This window comes from Acanthochromis polyacanthus, chromosome 23 (genome assembly GCF_021347895.1).
Source record: "Acanthochromis polyacanthus isolate Apoly-LR-REF ecotype Palm Island chromosome 23, KAUST_Apoly_ChrSc, whole genome shotgun sequence".
NCBI classification, from domain to species: domain Eukaryota; kingdom Metazoa; phylum Chordata; class Actinopteri; family Pomacentridae; genus Acanthochromis; species Acanthochromis polyacanthus.
In genome coordinates this window covers 1,894,976-1,914,736 of record NC_067135.1, presented here as the reverse complement: position 1 = coordinate 1,914,736, position 19,761 = coordinate 1,894,976, and the positions used below count along the sequence as shown (strand labels likewise).

The 19,761-nt window shown below is 39.0% G+C and overlaps 1 protein-coding gene across 1 annotated transcript; it reads right to left on the bottom strand.

Annotated features, from left to right (window-relative positions):
* Nucleotides 1–1,014: 1,014 nt before the first annotated feature.
* Nucleotides 1,015–19,761, bottom strand: ovol1a (ovo-like zinc finger 1a). Its single transcript, XM_051943813.1, has 5 exons — nt 19,447–19,761; nt 4,567–4,781; nt 3,988–4,194; nt 2,863–3,007; nt 1,015–1,806 (listed from the first exon to the last, which is right to left on the bottom strand). Exons 1-5 carry the CDS (start codon nt 19,544–19,546, stop codon nt 1,472–1,474), a joined length of 1,002 nt encoding a protein of 333 aa, XP_051799773.1. The 5' UTR covers nt 19,547–19,761; the 3' UTR covers nt 1,015–1,471.

Sequence of the window (19,761 nt, the reverse complement as noted above, 5' to 3'; positions counted from 1 at the left end):
GAGCCAAAGAACATGTGGGACGCTAACCTAGCAAACATTTCAGACTTTTCTCTGTGAATTCTGAGAAATAATTTCCTATTTAATGACAGAGCTACACATCTGAACTCAGTCTCATTAAAACAGACTCTAATTCAGTGTCATCCATCCAGATTAAAGTGCAGTTACCCAAAATGTTTGTTGATGAGCTCCAACAAAACCTGTCCAGATAGAAGGCCACTTTGACAAACAGGAAGTGGAAGATTCCAAGCAGATTTATAGAAGGGGGAACCAGACTGTACTAAGTGTGGTCCAGTATAGAGGGGGAGTGTTTGTGGGTTTTTAAGGCTGATAATGATTATTAGTGAGACGTTTGGAGGAGATATTCATTTGCAGTAAATGAAAGTATTTAAAATCTTGGAGTTGATGGCGTTTTTTCAAACCAAAGGCTATACTGTGATGTTTTCTCAGAGACATACTATGCTACTCTGTTTGTTCTGGCCCTGGGCAGCCTATTTAAGGGGGGCTGAAGCCCCACTGGTTTCAGATAAATTTAGAGACATTTTAAGTAATTTTTGGACAAATTTGTCGTCATTTCAGACAATTTTTTGGTTCTAAATGTCTAAAAAAAGGAACCTTGTCTTGGCAAAATTTCCACAAATCAGATTCTACTGATGTTAGAGCCTCAAAAGTTGGTGAAATGTGGACCAAAGACTGTATTTTAGTAGAAATATGGATCCATCCATTTATAGACACTTAGATGAACTTTCTGGAGACACAATACCACCAAAGTTTGAACATTTTGTATTTTTATCTGCTTTTAAGAACCAATAATTACAAATGTGTCCTCTGTTGGATCAATTCAATCATTCTGATCTTCTGGAAACTATCCTGTCTGTGTCTTCACATTTTATATCTGTGGGAGTTTTATTTCTGGAGATATCGAACCCTGAAAATGACTTCACAGGTTGTTTAAGGGTGAAAACACTAAAATTCTCAGGTCTGAAAACATCTGAAATTTCCAAAATTCAGCCAAAATATTTCACAGAACTTACTTTTGGGTTTCAAATAAAGTAAATCCACCACGCCGCTGCCTGAAATGACCCCAGTTCTGATATTAAAAGCACAAAGAAATCATTCTCTCTGAATATATTACTCCTTTTAATGAATAAAGTATTTTTAATACAAAACAAAACTCATTTCTTCGACTGTACAGAGAAGCCCACAGTTAATATTCACATGCAACACAAAGGAAGAGAAACCCATGTAGAAAAACACAAATGATCCAAAACATGAAGACCACCTGGAGGTACCAAGACAACATTCTCATAGAGGGTCCTACCAGGAATGTTTCTGCTCATCAGTGTGTGTTTTAGTCAAACATGGTTAAAGTCGACTCCTAAATCCAACACTTTCATAAATATACACACATGTACATCACGTCTGCTTTACAGTCCTTCTTCCCCTGAGTTAATCCTGAAGCTCTCCTGGCGTCCTACTGGCCAGATGATCCGGTGGTGTCATCACTGTCGGCTCCCTGTGGAGAACCAGGCGTGGAGTCTCCCACCGAGTCTCCCCCCGGTCCTCCTCCCCTCCGGGCGGCCTTCCCCTTCAGCAGGGCGCTGTTGGGGTGCAGCTGGTGGAGGTGGAGGAGCAGCTCGTCCTGAGTTCCCGCCGTGTGGCCGCACTCCTCGCAGACGTACAGCTTGTTGCGACGCTCCTTGTAGGCGTACTTCAGGGTGACGCTGTGGATCTTCTTCATGTGGGACTCCAGGGAGCAGCGCTGGGTGAAGGCCTTCTCACAGAGGGTGCACTTATATGGACGGACGCCTGGACGGAGAGATGAGGTCATCAGTTAATGCTTCCACCACCATGCTTCATCATGATGCTGCCACCACCGTGCTTCATATCATGATGCTGCCACCACTGTGCTTCACATCATGATGCTGCCACCACTGTGCTTCACATCATGATGCTGCCGCCACTGTGCTTCACATCATGATGCTGCCACCACCGTGCTTCACATCATGATGCTGCCGCCACTGTGCTTCACATCATGATGCTGCCGCCACCGTGCTTCACATCATGATGCTGCCGCCACCGTGCTTCACATCATGATGCTGCCGCCACCGTGCTTCACATCATGATGCTGCCTCCACCGTGCTTCACATCATGATGCTGCCACCACCGTGCTTCACATCATGATGCTGCCTCCACCGTGCTTCACATCATGATGCTGCCTCCACCGTGCTTCACATCATGATGCTGCCGCCACCGTGCTTCACATCATGATGCTGCCGCCACCGTGCTTCACATCATGATGCTGCCGCCACCGTGCTTCACATCATGATGCTGCCTCCACCGTGCTTCACATCATGATGCTGCCGCCACCGTGCTTCACATCATGATGCTGCCGCCACCGTGCTTCACATCATGATGCTGCCTCCACCGTGCTTCACATCATGATGCTGCCTCCACCGTGCTTCACATCATGATGCTGCCACCACCGTGCTTCACATCATGATGCTGCCGCCACCGTGCTTCACATCATGATGCTGCCTCCACCGTGCTTCACATCATGATGCTGCCTCCACCGTGCTTCACATCATGATGCTGCCACCACCATGCTTCACATCATGATGCTGCCTCCACCGTGCTTCACATCATGATGCTGCCACCACCGTGCTTCACATCATGATGCTGCCGCCACCATGCTTCACATCATGATGCTGCCACCACCGTGCTTCACATCATGATGCTGCCACCACCGTGCTTCACATCATGATGCTGCCGCCACCATGCTTCACATCATGATGCTGCCAGAGAACTTTGAATACATTTCTGTAACTGTGCATGTGTGTGAACCTTCAGGTAGTGTGTATTTACCTGTATGAGTGCGTACGTGTCTCTTGAGGTCGAAGGTGTCGTTGAAGCCTTTGCCGCAGAAGCTGCACAGGTGCCTCTTGGTCTCGTTGTGACACTTTATATGTCTGTTTAACATCCGCTGGTACTGGAAGGTTTTCTGGCAAACCTAAACGCAGCAACAACAGGCTCACGTTACATTACATCAGGGCAGAATCAAACATTAAAGGTGCCTGGTGGATTTTTACACAAATACTTGTTAAGTTGGCATTCAGGAATAAGAATTATAATACCTTAATTCTACTAATAACTATACTGTATTAATGAAGGAAAGTTCTACCTTCAGACTATGAATATTTTCAGAGTTTCAGGTCCTTGAAGTACATAGAGGTGAGACCAGATTTCTCATTTTGGACAATTTTCGAGTTGCTTTATAGAAGTGTTTGTCTTTTCAGACAATAACTGGGTCATCTTGGACAAATTTGGTTGAAGGAAAACTCAAAATAATTTTCCAATATGTACATTTTCTTGAAGACTCCTCTTCACTTGAATGATTTAAAGAACTTTTTGATAATTTTTTGATAACTCACATTTTTAGTCATTTTAGAGATGATTTTTGTCATTTTGGAGTCATTTTTTGAGACGTTTTTGTCATGTTAGACTCATTTTGAGTAATTTTGGACAAAGGTTAGTCAGCTTGGACAGGTTTGGAGTCATTTTGAAGAAATTTTTTGTCACTTTGGAGAAGTTTTTTTTTAGAGATGTTTCAAGATCTTTTGGACATGTTTTGAATTGTTTTGGGCATATTTGGTTTAGGGGAACCTTTAAAAAGTGCATTCTGGGTAAACTTTAAGGCTCATATCAGCATGTGTGATAGGTGGTTGGTCAGAACGAGTTCTAGACAATGAAAGGAGCATTTTGACCTACTGTGACCAACGTAACTCTGAAGTTACTGTAGATAAAGAACCAGCTGGTTCTGAGGAGGTCAGAGGGGAACCGTGTTAGATTTGGTTTATTTTATTTTATTAGGAATGTAAAACAGTTCTTAAACGTCACTCTAAACTAAATAATCATGAATAACTTTAAAGCTGAAACATGTCTCTACAAGGTTCTATCATCAAATCTGTCTACTTAAACTCGTCTTCTTACCTGACACACAAACTCTGCTGTTGTCGCCGTGGACGTAGTTTGACTTTGACCCACTGATCTGGTCACCATGGAGACCGTCTCCACGGGGACGGAGGTCGTCGTCGAGGCAACCGGCATCACATGTGTGGTCAGGAGCGGTCGGGTGGGAATGGGAGGAAGATTGAGAGGAAGAAGTGACGGATCGGGAGGCAACTCGCCTGTAGTCACCTGTAGCAGAGAAAAGATTCATAATTTTATTTTTCTGTTCTCACAAAATCGAGATTAGACCCAAAACTAAATCAGTGTTTGACAATCTGACATGGAAATGAGGCAGTTCTCTGAATATTGGAAAGAAAATCTCACGGGTAACAGAAGAAAACCCAAAGATCTGACATTTAGATGAATATAAACCCAGTGGAAATGACTACTTTACTGGTTAAATCTTCACTTTGGAGAAAATATTTAGATTGAACGTCAAACTTCATGATCATCTGACACTCTGAGATGGATGATGGAGAAATATTCTCATCAAGCATCTTCGCTAAAACTAAACTCTGCAGGAAACCCATGAAGAACTGTGTGAAAGTCCTGGTTTCTTGCCTTGATTTTGGCTCGTATGTATGTGGAGCCGCCCTGCGACCTCCTCCGGATCTCCGATTTCTCCTCGGCCGGACTCTGAGGCCGACCCAGAACCGTGCTGGACGGCAGCTCGGCCGACGTCTGAGCGTCCGAGTATTTGGCGAGGCAGAGCGGAGTCGTCTCAGCTGGACTCGCCTCGGCCTCCATCATCAGGACGGACGGAGGGAAGATGGAAACTGTAGAAAGAATGAAAGCAAGAAGCAGTCAGACTGTTAGTCCTCCTCTGGAACCAATAAGAAGTCCAGGATTCAGGCTGTTTTAGTTCTGGTTTTGGTCTCCAGCCGTGTTGTTAGTCAGCAGGTTGTGTGCAGAAACTTTAACAGAAACAGAAGGAGAAACTGATGTTGAGCTGCAGATTTAGGTGAAGATTGTCTGCAGGTTCATCAGGAATCACTGTTCTGTTTCCGTTTTATAATTTAGTAATTTAACAATATCAATTATAGACTTTATTTGGAGTTACATTTTGGTAGTTTTATGTCATTTTGTGGCTGTTTTGTGCCGTACTTTGGTCATTTTATGTCGTTAGAAGTTCATTTGACGTCACATGTTGGCTGTTTTATGTCATTTTGTGATAGTTTAACATCTTATTTTGATTGTTTTACGTCATTTTGTGGTCTTTGTGTAACATTTTGGTAATTTTATGCATTTTCACAACCCAGTTTGGTTGTTTTCCATCATTTTGTGGCTGTTTTGTGCTGTACTTTGATCATTTTATGTCTTTATGACTTCATTAGGCGTTACACATTGGCTGTTTTACGTCATTTTGTGATCAGATTTTGGCAGTGATGTGGTGTTTGTGTAGTTTCACCTTTAGTTTGCATCATTAAACCAACAGAGAATATTCTGATTACTGCACTGATTCACTCGTTTATCCACCTCAGTGACAACAGATGACTAATAAATGTGACTGTCGTTTAAAACAGGCAGTAAAAGAGGTCTGAGGCTCATGGAGGAAAATTAAATCTGCTGCTCTATAACGTTTCACAACAGACCGGCAGCTCCTTATTTGCACAATCTCTCAATTAGCAAACATGCAGGGTTCAATATGTGTGTGTTTGAGCTATTGTTAGAGCCTCTACACACACACTCTGTCTTCAGCACCACAGTTGGACCGGTCCAACCAGACTGTCCTGCAGCTCCAGATCTGCTCCTTCCTCAAACAATCCACCTCCACAGGAACACAACACGACACACTGAGGCCTGCAGGTGCAGCTCTTTGTCGCTCTGTGTGTTCAGGTAAGGCAGGTGTGTCTCGGTGCAGGCAGCCAATCAGCTGAGCCGCAGTCAGGCAAATGTGAATGCAAACCAAGCCCCACAGAAAGATGAAAACAAAGAGACGCAACGAGCAGCAGAGCTAACGGGACTCAGAGAGAAGCAGCCAGGAGGTTTTTAACAACAGATGAGGCTTAAAGTGTGACTAAATGATGACTAAATCCATCCAAATGAAGTTTAAACAGACCGATGCGTTGTTAGTCGACCAGAAGCTACATTACCACATAAAATGGAACAATTTCACACAATTATTTTTCCAGAAAGTGTCTATCAGATGATCCTGGTGTCTTCTGTGTGTAAAAATGCTTCTTTCATTGTCTAGAACTTGTTCTGACCAACCACCTATCACACATGCTGATATGAAAGTTTACCCAGAATGCACTGCCTAAAAACACTAAAACTTCTCCAAAGTGATTAAACTTTTGTCCAAACTTAGTCAAAATGTGTCTAATATGAAATAAATTTCTCAGAAAATGTCCATAATGATGAAAAATCTTCTCCAAAACGACTCAAAGAGAAGTCTTTAAAAAAAATGTACATATTGGAAAATTATTTGAAGTTTTCCCTCAAACACATTTGTCCAAAATGATCTAAATTCTTGTCTGGACAGAAAAAACCTTTTCCAGAGTGACACAAGATTTGTCCAGAATGACCCAAAACCTGTCCAAGCTGACTAAACTTTGATCCAAAAATGTCCAAAATTACTCAAAATCTGTCCAACATGACAATAACCATCTCTGAAATGACTAAAAATCTTTCCAGAATGATCAAAAAGTTCTTTAAAATGACTGAAATAAGAGGAATGTTCAAGAAAACGTACATATTGGAAAACTATTTGACCAAAATGGCCCAATCCGAGATAAAAACTTCTGTAAAGTGACTCAAAACTTGTCTACTGATGCTCAGTGTTCAAAAAAAATGAACATATAACACATTTAGTGTTAAGCACACACGAGAAAACAGTGACAAACAAAAGCATTAAAAGATGGAAGATGCTACGGATGATTAAATGTGACTGTTTTTCTTTTAAGTCACTTCAATCATTTAAACCCTGTGATTAAACAGAAACAGCTGGGTCCACAAATTTGTCCAAAATGACTTGAAAGTTACAAAAACTGGACAATAAACATCCAAGTTGTGTCAATTCATCAGAGCTAGTCGAAAATGGCTTAATAATTGTAGTAGATGACTGAAAATGTGTCCTTATTCTAATGATTTATCTGATCTGGTGTCAGTTTTTAGCAGAACTCAGATGTTTCTCCTCCTACATGTCATGGTTCTATCTGCTGGACTGATGAAGTTCTGAGGATCAGAAATGATGGAAAAAGTCCAGTGAAAAGTGACAAATCTGGACCCATAACTCTGTAAATATTCCCAGTCTGAAGGTAGAACTGTGATCATCAATAAAGATGAAGAACCAGATGTTCTTTGGGGCCATTTTACTTCTTTTAGTGGAGATTTTGTGTCTTTCTGTGGTATTTTCACCTATTGTTGAGGTGATTTTGGGTCACATAGGTGCACTATTGTTGCCTTTGCACTTATTTGTGGTAGTTTTGACCTTTTTTATGATATTTTTACCTCTTTGTGGTGATTTTGCAGGTATATGTGGTAGTTTTGACCTTTTTATAATATGTGTACCTCTTTGTGGTGATTTTGCAGGTATGTGTGGTAGTTTTGACCTTTTTATAATATGTGTACCTCTTTGTGGTGATTTTGCAGGTATGTGTGGTAGTTTTGACCTTTTTATAATATTTGTACCTCTTTGTGGTGATTTTGCAGGTATGTGTGGTAGTTTTGACCTTTTTCTGATATTTTTACCTCTTTGTGGTGATTTTGCAGGTATGTGTGGTAGTTTTGACCGTTTTCTGATATTTTTACCTCTTTGTGGTGATTTTGCAGGTATGTGTGGTAGTTTTGACCTTTTTATAATATTTGTACCTCTTTGTGGTGATTTTGCAGGTATGTGTGGTAGTTTTGACCTTTTTCTGATATTTTTACCTCTTTGTGGTGATTTTGCAGGTATGTGTGGTAGTTTTGACCTTTTTCTGATATTTTTACCTCTTTGTGGTGATTTTGCAGGTATGTGTGGTAGTTTTGACCTTTTTCTGATATTTTTACCTCTTTGTGGTGATTTTGCAGGTATGTGTGGTAGTTTTGACCTTTTTCTGATATTTTTACCTCTTTGTGGTGATTTTGCAGGTATGTGTGGTACTTTTGGCCTTTTTATGATATTTTTACCTCTTTGTGGTGATTTTGCAGGTATGTGTGGTAGTTTGGGCCTTTTTATAATATTTGTACCTCTTTGTGGTGATTTTGCAGGTATATGTGGTAGTTTTGACCTTTTTATAATATTTGTACCTCTTTGTGGTGATTTTGCAGGTATGTGTGGTAGTTTTGACCTTTTTCTGATATTTTTACCTCTTTGTGGTGATTTTGCAGGTATGTGTGGTAGTTTTGACCTTTTTCTGATATTTTTACCTCTTTGTGGTGATTTTGCAGGTATGTGTGGTAGTTTTGACCTTTTTCTGATATTTTTACCTCTTTGTGGTGATTTTGCAGGTATGTGTGGTAGTTTTGACCTTTTTATAATATTTGTACCTCTTTGTGGTGATTTTGCAGGTATGTGTGGTAGTTTTGACCTTTTTCTGATATTTGTACCTCTTTGTGGTGATTTTGCAGGTATGTGTGGTACTTTTGGCCTTTTTATAATATTTGTACCTCTTTGTGGTGATTTTGCAGGTATATGTGGTAGTTTTGACCTTTTTATAATATTTGTACCTCTTTGTGGTGATTTTGCAGGTATGTGTGGTACTTTTGGCCTTTTTATAATATGTGTACCTCTTTGTGGTGATTTTGCAGGTATGTGTGGTAGTTTTGGCCTTTTTATAATATTTGTACCTCTTTGTGGTGATTTTGCAGGTATGTGTGGTAGTTTTGGCCTTTTTATAATATTTTTACCTCTTTGTGGTGATTTTGCAGGTATGTGTGGTAGTTTTGACCTTTTTCTGATATTTTTACCTCTTTGTGGTGATTTTGCAGGTATGTGTGGTAGTTTTGACCTTTTTCTGATATTTTTACCTCTTTGTGGTGATTTTGCAGGTATGTGTGGTAGTTTTGACCTTTTTATAATATGTGTACCTCTTTGTGGTGATTTTGCAGGTATGTGTGGTAGTTTTGGCCTTTTTATAATATTTGTACCTCTTTGTGGTGATTTTGCAGGTATGTGTGGTAGTTTTGACCTTTTTATAATATTTGTACCTCTTTGTGGTGATTTTGCAGGTATGTGTGGTAGTTTTGACCTTTTTATAATATTTGTACCTCTTTGTGGTGATTTTGCAGGTATGTGTGGTAGTTTTGACCTTTTTATAATATTTGTACCTCTTTGTGGTGATTTTGCAGGTATGTGTGGTAGTTTTGGCCTTTTTATAATATTTGTACCTCTTTGTGGTGATTTTGCAGGTATGTGTGGTAGTTTTGACCTTTTTCTGATATTTGTACCTCTTTGTGGTGATTTTGCAGGTATGTGTGGTAGTTTTGACCTTTTTATAATATTTGTACCTCTTTGTGGTGATTTTGCAGGTATGTGTGGTAGTTTTGACCTTTTTCTGATATTTGTACCTCTTTGTGGTGATTTTGCAGGTATGTGTGGTAGTTTTGACCTTTTTATAATATGTGTACCTCTTTGTGGTGATTTTGCAGGTATGTGTGGTAGTTTTGACCTTTTTATAATATTTGTACCTCTTTGTGGTGATTTTGCAGGTATGTGTGGTAGTTTTGGCCTTTTTATAATATTTGTACCTCTTTGTGGTGATTTTGCAGGTATGTGTGGTAGTTTTGGCCTTTTTATAATATTTTTACCTCTTTGTGGTGATTTTGCAGGTATGTGTGGTAGTTTTGACCTTTTTCTGATATTTGTACCTCTTTGTGGTGATTTTGCAGGTATGTGTGGTAGTTTTGGCCTTTTTATAATATTTGTACCTCTTTGTGGTGATTTTGCAGGTATGTGTGGTAGTTTTGACCTTTTTCTGATATTTTTACCTCTTTGTGGTGATTTTGCAGGTATGTGTGGTAGTTTTGACCTTTTCTGATATTTTTACCTCTTTGTGGTGATTTTGCAGGTATGTGTGGTAGTTTTGACCTTTTTCTGATATTTTTACCTCTTTGTGGTGATTTTGCAGGTATGTGTGGTAGTTTTGACCTTTTTCTGATATTTTTACCTCTTTGTGGTGATTTTGCAGGTATGTGTGGTAGTTTTGACCTTTTTCTGATATTTTTACCTCTTTGTGGTGATTTTGCAGGTATGTGTGGTAGTTTTGACCTTTTTATAATATGTGTACCTCTTTGTGGTGATTTTGCAGGTATGTGTGGTAGTTTTGACCTTTTTATAATATTTGTACCTCTTTGTGGTGATTTTGCAGGTATGTGTGGTAGTTTTGACCTTTTTCTGATATTTTTACCTCTTTGTGGTGATTTTGCAGGTATGTGTGGTAGTTTTGACCTTTTTATAATATTTGTACCTCTTTGTGGTGATTTTGCAGGTATGTGTGGTAGTTTTGACCTTTTTCTGATATTTGTACCTCTTTGTGGTGATTTTGCAGGTATGTGTGGTACTTTTGGCCTTTTTATAATATTTGTACCTCTTTGTGGTGATTTTGCAGGTATATGTGGTAGTTTTGACCTTTTTATAATATTTGTACCTCTTTGTGGTGATTTTGCAGGTATGTGTGGTACTTTTGGCCTTTTTATAATATGTGTACCTCTTTGTGGTGATTTTGCAGGTATGTGTGGTAGTTTTGGCCTTTTTATAATATTTGTACCTCTTTGTGGTGATTTTGCAGGTATGTGTGGTAGTTTTGGCCTTTTTATAATATTTTTACCTCTTTGTGGTGATTTTGCAGGTATGTGTGGTAGTTTTGACCTTTTTCTGATATTTTTACCTCTTTGTGGTGATTTTGCAGGTATGTGTGGTAGTTTTGACCTTTTTCTGATATTTTTACCTCTTTGTGGTGATTTTGCAGGTATGTGTGGTAGTTTTGACCTTTTTATAATATGTGTACCTCTTTGTGGTGATTTTGCAGGTATGTGTGGTAGTTTTGGCCTTTTTATAATATTTGTACCTCTTTGTGGTGATTTTGCAGGTATGTGTGGTAGTTTTGACCTTTTTCTGATATTTTTACCTCTTTGTGGTGATTTTGCAGGTATGTGTGGTAGTTTTGACCTTTTTATAATATTTGTACCTCTTTGTGGTGATTTTGCAGGTATGTGTGGTAGTTTTGGCCTTTTTATAATATTTGTACCTCTTTGTGGTGATTTTGCAGGTATGTGTGGTAGTTTTGACCTTTTTCTGATATTTGTACCTCTTTGTGGTGATTTTGCAGGTATGTGTGGTAGTTTTGACCTTTTTATAATATTTGTACCTCTTTGTGGTGATTTTGCAGGTATGTGTGGTAGTTTTGACCTTTTTCTGATATTTGTACCTCTTTGTGGTGATTTTGCAGGTATGTGTGGTAGTTTTGACCTTTTTATAATATGTGTACCTCTTTGTGGTGATTTTGCAGGTATGTGTGGTAGTTTTGACCTTTTTATAATATTTGTACCTCTTTGTGGTGATTTTGCAGGTATGTGTGGTAGTTTTGGCCTTTTTATAATATTTGTACCTCTTTGTGGTGATTTTGCAGGTATGTGTGGTAGTTTTGGCCTTTTTATAATATTTTTACCTCTTTGTGGTGATTTTGCAGGTATGTGTGGTAGTTTTGACCTTTTTCTGATATTTGTACCTCTTTGTGGTGATTTTGCAGGTATGTGTGGTAGTTTTGGCCTTTTTATAATATTTGTACCTCTTTGTGGTGATTTTGCAGGTATGTGTGGTAGTTTTGACCTTTTTATAATATTTGTACCTCTTTGTGGTGATTTTGCAGGTATGTGTGGTAGTTTTGACCTTTTTATAATATGTGTACCTCTTTGTGGTGATTTTGCAGGTATGTGTGGTAGTTTTGGCCTTTTTATAATATTTGTACCTCTTTGTGGTGATTTTGCAGGTATGTGTGGTAGTTTTGACCTTTTTCTGATATTTTTACCTCTTTGTGGTGATTTTGCAGGTATGTGTGGTAGTTTTGACCTTTTTATAATATTTGTACCTCTTTGTGGTGATTTTGCAGGTATGTGTGGTAGTTTTGGCCTTTTTATAATATTTGTACCTCTTTGTGGTGATTTTGCAGGTATGTGTGGTAGTTTTGACCTTTTTCTGATATTTGTACCTCTTTGTGGTGATTTTGCAGGTATGTGTGGTAGTTTTGACCTTTTTATAATATTTGTACCTCTTTGTGGTGATTTTGCAGGTATGTGTGGTAGTTTTGACCTTTTTCTGATATTTGTACCTCTTTGTGGTGATTTTGCAGGTATGTGTGGTAGTTTTGACCTTTTTATAATATGTGTACCTCTTTGTGGTGATTTTGCAGGTATGTGTGGTAGTTTTGACCTTTTTATAATATTTGTACCTCTTTGTGGTGATTTTGCAGGTATGTGTGGTAGTTTTGGCCTTTTTATAATATTTGTACCTCTTTGTGGTGATTTTGCAGGTATGTGTGGTAGTTTTGGCCTTTTTATAATATTTTTACCTCTTTGTGGTGATTTTGCAGGTATGTGTGGTAGTTTTGACCTTTTTCTGATATTTGTACCTCTTTGTGGTGATTTTGCAGGTATGTGTGGTAGTTTTGGCCTTTTTATAATATTTGTACCTCTTTGTGGTGATTTTGCAGGTATGTGTGGTAGTTTTGACCTTTTTCTGATATTTTTACCTCTTTGTGGTGATTTTGCAGGTATGTGTGGTAGTTTTGACCTTTTTCTGATATTTTTACCTCTTTGTGGTGATTTTGCAGGTATGTGTGGTAGTTTTGACCTTTTTCTGATATTTTTACCTCTTTGTGGTGATTTTGCAGGTATGTGTGGTAGTTTTGACCTTTTTCTGATATTTTTACCTCTTTGTGGTGATTTTGCAGGTATGTGTGGTAGTTTTGACCTTTTTATAATATGTGTACCTCTTTGTGGTGATTTTGCAGGTATGTGTGGTAGTTTTGACCTTTTTATAATATTTGTACCTCTTTGTGGTGATTTTGCAGGTATGTGTGGTAGTTTTGACCTTTTTCTGATATTTTTACCTCTTTGTGGTGATTTTGCAGGTATGTGTGGTAGTTTTGACCTTTTTATAATATTTGTACCTCTTTGTGGTGATTTTGCAGGTATGTGTGGTAGTTTTGACCTTTTTCTGATATTTTTACCTCTTTGTGGTGATTTTGCAGGTATGTGTGGTAGTTTTGACCTTTTTATAATATTTGTACCTCTTTGTGGTGATTTTGCAGGTATGTGTGGTAGTTTTGGCCTTTTTATAATATGTGTACCTCTTTGTGGTGATTTTGCAGGTATGTGTGGTAGTTTTGACCTTTTTCTGATATTTTTACCTCTTTGTGGTGATTTTGCAGGTATGTGTGGTAGTTTTGACCTTTTTCTGATATTTTTACCTCTTTGTGGTGATTTTGCAGGTATGTGTGGTAGTTTTGACCTTTTTCTGATATTTTTACCTCTTTGTGGTGATTTTGCAGGTATGTGTGGTAGTTTTGACCTTTTTCTGATATTTTTACCTCTTTGTGGTGATTTTGCAGGTATGTGTGGTAGTTTTGACCTTTTTATAATATGTGTACCTCTTTGTGGTGATTTTGCAGGTATGTGTGGTAGTTTTGACCTTTTTATAATATTTGTACCTCTTTGTGGTGATTTTGCAGGTATGTGTGGTAGTTTTGACCTTTTTCTGATATTTTTACCTCTTTGTGGTGATTTTGCAGGTATGTGTGGTAGTTTTGACCTTTTTATAATATTTGTACCTCTTTGTGGTGATTTTGCAGGTATGTGTGGTAGTTTTGACCTTTTTCTGATATTTTTACCTCTTTGTGGTGATTTTGCAGGTATGTGTGGTAGTTTTGACCTTTTTATAATATTTGTACCTCTTTGTGGTGATTTTGCAGGTATGTGTGGTAGTTTTGACCTTTTTATAATATTTGTACCTCTTTGTGGTGATTTTGCAGGTATGTGTGGTAGTTTTGACCTTTTTCTGATATTTTTACCTCTTTGTGGTGATTTTGCAGGTATGTGTGGTAGTTTTGGCCTTTTTATAATATGTGTACCTCTTTGTGGTGATTTTGCAGGTATGTGTGGTAGTTTTGGCATTTTTATGATATTTGTACCTCTTTGTGGTGATTTTGCAGGTATGTGTGGTAGTTTTGACCTTTTTATAATATGTGTACCTCTTTGTGGTGATTTTGCAGGTATGTGTGGTAGTTTTGGCATTTTTATGATATTTGTACCTCTTTGTGGTGATTTTGCAGGTATGTGTGGTAGTTTTGGCCTTTTTATAATATTTGTACCTCTTTGTGGTGATTTTGCAGGTATGTGTGGTAGTTTTGACCTTTTTATAATATTTTTACCTCTTTGTGGTGATTTTGCAGGTATGTGTGGTAGTTTTGACCTTTTTATAATATTTTTACCTCTTTGTGGTGATTTTGCAGGTATGTGTGGTAGTTTTGACCTTTTTCTGATATTTTTACCTCTTTGTGGTGATTTTGCAGGTATGTGTGGTAGTTTTGACCTTTTTCTGATATTTTTACCTCTTTGTGGTGATTTTGCAGGTATGTGTGGTAGTTTTGACCTTTTTATAATATTTTTACCTCTTTGTGGTGATTTTGCAGGTATGTGTGGTAGTTTTGACCTTTTTATAATATTTTACCTCTTTGTGGTGATTTTGCAGGTATGTGTGGTAGTTTTGACCTTTTTATAATATTTGTACCTCTTTGTGGTGATTTTGCAGGTATGTGTGGTAGTTTTGACCTTTTTATAATATTTGTACCTCTTTGTGGTGATTTTGCAGGTATGTGTGGTAGTTTTGACCTTTTTATAATATTTGTACCTCTTTGTGGTGATTTTGCAGGTATGTGTGGTAGTTTTGACCTTTTTCTGATATGTGTACCTCTTTGTGGTGATTTTGCAGGTATGTGTGGTAGTTTTGACCTTTTTCTGATATTTTTACCTCTTTGTGGTGATTTTGCAGGTATGTGTGGTAGTTTTGACCTTTTTCTGATATTTTTACCTCTTTGTGGTGATTTTGCAGGTATGTGTGGTAGTTTTGACCTTTTTCTGATATTTTTACCTCTTTGTGGTGATTTTGCAGGTATGTGTGGTAGTTTTGACCTTTTTATAATATTTTTACCTCTTTGTGGTGATTTTGCAGGTATGTGTGGTAGTTTTGACCTTTTTCTGATATTTTTACCTCTTTGTGGTGATTTTGCAGGTATGTGTGGTAGTTTTGACCTTTTTCTGATATTTTTACCTCTTTGTGGTGATTTTGCAGGTATGTGTGGTAGTTTTGACCTTTTTCTGATATTTTTACCTCTTTGTGGTGATTTTGCAGGTATGTGTGGTAGTTTTGACCTTTTTATAATATTTGTACCTCTTTGTGGTGATTTTGCAGGTATGTGTGGTAGTTTGGGCCTTTTTATAATATTTGTACCTCTTTGTGGTGATTTTGCAGGTATGTGTGGTAGTTTGGGCCTTTCTGTTGTACCTTTGCATCTTTCAGTGGACATCTTGTGTCTCCTTGTGGTATTCTTATCACTTGTTGTGCTGATTTTGTGTTTCTTTGTGGTAATTTTGGTGGTTTGGTCTCTTTTTGTGGTAATTTTCCAGCTTTTTAACTTATTTTACTTGCAGTTTTCAGGACAACTCAGATGTTTCTCCTCCTACATGTCATGGTTCTATCTGCTGGAATGATGAAGTTCTGAGGCTCACAAATGATGGGAAAAGTCCATTAAAAATGTAGTTTTTCCAACATTTCTGAGCCTCATAGCTCCATCTGGACCTACCTCTACGGTCTGTAAATATTCATATTATGAAGGTAGAACTTGATGAACTAAAGCTCCTGTAGATTGTGAGGTCTCCTTGTTTTAAATGTGTCCTCTCTCCTTGCCGTGTGCTGATAGTTTCTGTGGCGACTGAGCTGCTGCTGGACATTTAATCTGTGTTGTTTGTTCTCCTCGTCATGAATGAGGTTTGTGTGTTTGGGAGGTGAAGGTTGAGGACGTCAGAATAAAAACGCTGCTGCCGTTTGTGCCTCAGTAATATTTTCTCTTGTTGTCCGCTCAGCTGAGAGCCAACAATCAGTCGATATCTTCATCAAACACCGAGCCTCGCTGTGTTTGCTGAAGGCGTCTGTCTGCAGCAGGAGGCTGTCGGCCGGTCCGTTACGTTTCCTTCCATCCAGCAAACATTAACCTCAGCAGAACCCACAAACACAACTGGAAACACTCAAATATGGAGCTGGAAACACGGAGGAACTGTGAAGTATCTTCACGTTTTCTATCATCATCCTCTGAAGTGTTTCTGAGATTCCACTAATCCAAAAAAAAACTACAATCTATAGAGCCCCTAAATGCACCACATCAGAAATCTGATGGACTGATTTACCGTTAAAGATGCAAAGATTGCTTCCATGGCCAACATAATTCATATTTTGTGGAATTTAAACACACATTTGTGGGATTTCAAACCAAATTCAAGTTAATGAAATGAGTATGTTCAGTTCATGAACGCTCCCGTTAAACACAGTTTTACTTTATGCTTTTAATGTATTGTGTTATTGTAAACTTTGAACTGTATGTTTTATCATTTGACATGCTTTGTTTGTTTTTAGGATGATTATTTTACATCTGTCCAGGGACTACGGATGAAAAGTAGCCTTTTGGCTAATTCTGGTGCATTGACAGAAATGTTCACTAATGTACACTGTCCCTGTCAACTAAACAAATAAATGAAATGAAATGAAACGTGTTCATATTTATGGGAATTAGGGACATCAGACATTACATTTACATTCAAATAACATTAAAAACTGCTTTGAACAACTACATTTTAAGCCAAAACACACTTTTTTTTAAACAGCATTTATTCTGAAACTGTATTTAACAGAACTTAATTAATGAGATAAAATTAGAAGTCACTGATTTAAATTAAACCTTTTCGAATTTTTTTTTTTTTACGGTTGACATAATGTTGAATCTTCTTCATTTTGTGTGTAATTTAACGTTTTCACATTTGCTGTTTTTGAGATTTAAGTTTCACAAGAGAGTAAGATAAAGTTCATCAGACAAAAGTTTGCTGTTGAATTAATTTCTTAAAAGCTGCTACATGAACAAAAACATGAACATTAAAAATCTACTGAAGAAAATCTAATTTTTTTAGTGTGTCAATTTAAAAATGTGAGTTTGTTTAAGTAGTGTGAACAACTTAAAAACTTGTGTTTTCTCATATTATTTAAATTGAAAGAAGAAATGAATAAAAACTAGTTCCATGTTATTTAAATGAACACGTTTCTAAACTGACAAACTGAAAAAATTAAGTTGCTCCAATGAGATTTTCTTCAGCAGATTTTTTCTCTTTGGGACTTTTTGTTCCGTTTAAATTCAGTTATAATTGGGATTATTATAAAGGTGCAGGATAAAGAGGAACCCGTTGAACCGGTTTATTCATGGCTTTGTTCAAATGAACCGAGTGAAACTGTTTTTTTAACGAAGATGTGACAATTATTTCCTGATGTTTCTTCTGCTGTGTTCTACAACTTTAAATACATCCTTAAAACCTTGTGTTTAAAAAATAGTCACTTCTGTTGATGTCAGAGTTCAATAAGTGTACGATCGGTTTAAATCATCAGGCAGAATCGATCAACACAAACCTGAAACACTTTGCAGCTTTAACGAGTCCAGTTTGTTTTAAATTTAACGTCATCTTTGAGTCAGACTGGGATGAAAACTGAACACATTTCAGGCTGGTGACCCATCAGAAACAGGCCCTGGCACATGTTTGTGGATTATGAGATAAAAATAAAACCCTCACACGCACACACACAGGCACACACACGCACACACAAAGAAAACTGTCTAAACTGATGACATCTGGCGCCTCATAAAAGTATTCAACACGCCTGTTTCTGAAGACAATTATCATACCTCAGTGTGTGCGTGTGTGTGTGCGTGTGTGTGTGTGTGTGTGTGTGTGTGTGTGTGTGTGTGTGTGTGTGTGTGTGTGACAAAAGGACATGCACACACACACACCGGGCAGGTACATCAAGTAACGGCACATACCAGAAACTGTAGCTGAGACCGTTGCTGGGTTTGGTCAGATGGTAACCGTGCGTAATTACGCACAGGCGCTCTTTGTTTGGCTCTTTGAGGAAAGTCTTCACGACAAACTGGATGTTTGGGGGGGGGATTAAACTTTTCTCGAGCTGACAGTGATTTTGGTTCTTGATCACGCCTTAAAAATCTGAAAAATAGAGTGTGACTGTGGAAATGTAGGTAGAATTTGCTTTCGTTGTGTTGATTTCGGTGCGTAAAATGCATCCAAACGCTGATCCAACATGGACTCCAGCGGTTCCTACTAAAACGATTTGTGACGAAACTGCTCATTAAGGTGTTTTGTTTTTTACTCGAGCTTTTTTTTATTTTTAACTTAGTTTTGTTGAGTTTTTGAAGCCTCTGGAAGTTGTCCCGGTTCAGTTCATCCAAACGTTCCGGCTTCAAACACAGAGAGGATGTAAAAGTCAATGATTAAAAGCTAACGGTGAGGAGACGAGGAGCCACAGAGGAGCGGCAGACACGGAGGGGGAAGGGTGAGGCAGGGAGGGAGACTGGAGAGGTTTAGGGTGTAGTCCGTTACTTGTTATCTGATACCGCCTTGGTCTTACAATAAAACTCCAACAATGGGGATTGTTGTGAGGAGCAGAGGAGGCTCCAACAAGCCTCATTTACATGGAAAACCCTCAACTCTGGCACATTTACAGGCTGGTTTTGTCATTATTATCACCCGAGGAGGCCTTCAAGTGTTGGGAGAAGGAACCAGGAGAGAGTTTCTGTCCTAAATCACACAAAAAGTAACTCAACCAAGCAGCTGATTGGAATTAAATGTTATTTATTTGAACGGATTTTAACGGTTCTGTATGTAATTATCCTATTTATGAACACAAAGTGAAGAATTTAGTTTTAATATGAAGCTGATGATCGAAATAACGCTTTTTAATCAGCAAATTAGACTTTTTGGTACATTTTCGGTCCGCACTAATCGAAGTTAGACTCTGTTTAAGCTTCATTTCAGGAGCGGCCGGGAGGAAGAAAAGCACAATCAGGGGTTGAAGGTCGATCTGTGAAGTTTACAGGAACAGAGGAACAGAGCAGCCGCGGATACCTGGACAGGTGAGCCGGGAGTCCCACCGGATCCTGGATCTGCTTCAGTTTGTTCACAAAAACTACAAATAAAGTTTAAAAGTTTGGCTCAGACACGCGCAGCTGCCCCCGCTGATCCCACCGGTTTCCCGTTATTCGGTGGCCCCGTTACTCCCCCCCCCCCCCCCTCTGCCGGGCCCCCTCCCCCTGCCCGGCCCCCTCCCCACCTGCCGCTGGACCCAAACCGTTAAACCCCCGATCTGTGCGTAAAAGCCGCCGCCACCCGGCCTCCTGTAGCTGATTGACTCACCTGGGACGTAGACGTCGCCCCGCTCATCGTCCGGTAGCTCGCTCCAGTTCCGCTTCCCCGGCGACACATTCGCCTTCTTCACCAGAAAGGCCCTCGGCATGCTGGGTCCCGCCCCGCAGGAAACCTGGACGCTGTCCTCCGAACTCCACCGGCTCGATCCGCCGCTTTTCCCCTCCGGTAAGTTCCCGTCGGACAGGTGAGCAGCTCAGGTGAGGCGGCAGCAGGTAAAGCAGGAAACGGCTCCGCTGCGGAATAACGGGAGAGAGCGCAGAGCTGCCGGATCACACAGAGAGAGGAACAGAGGTGGGTCACCGA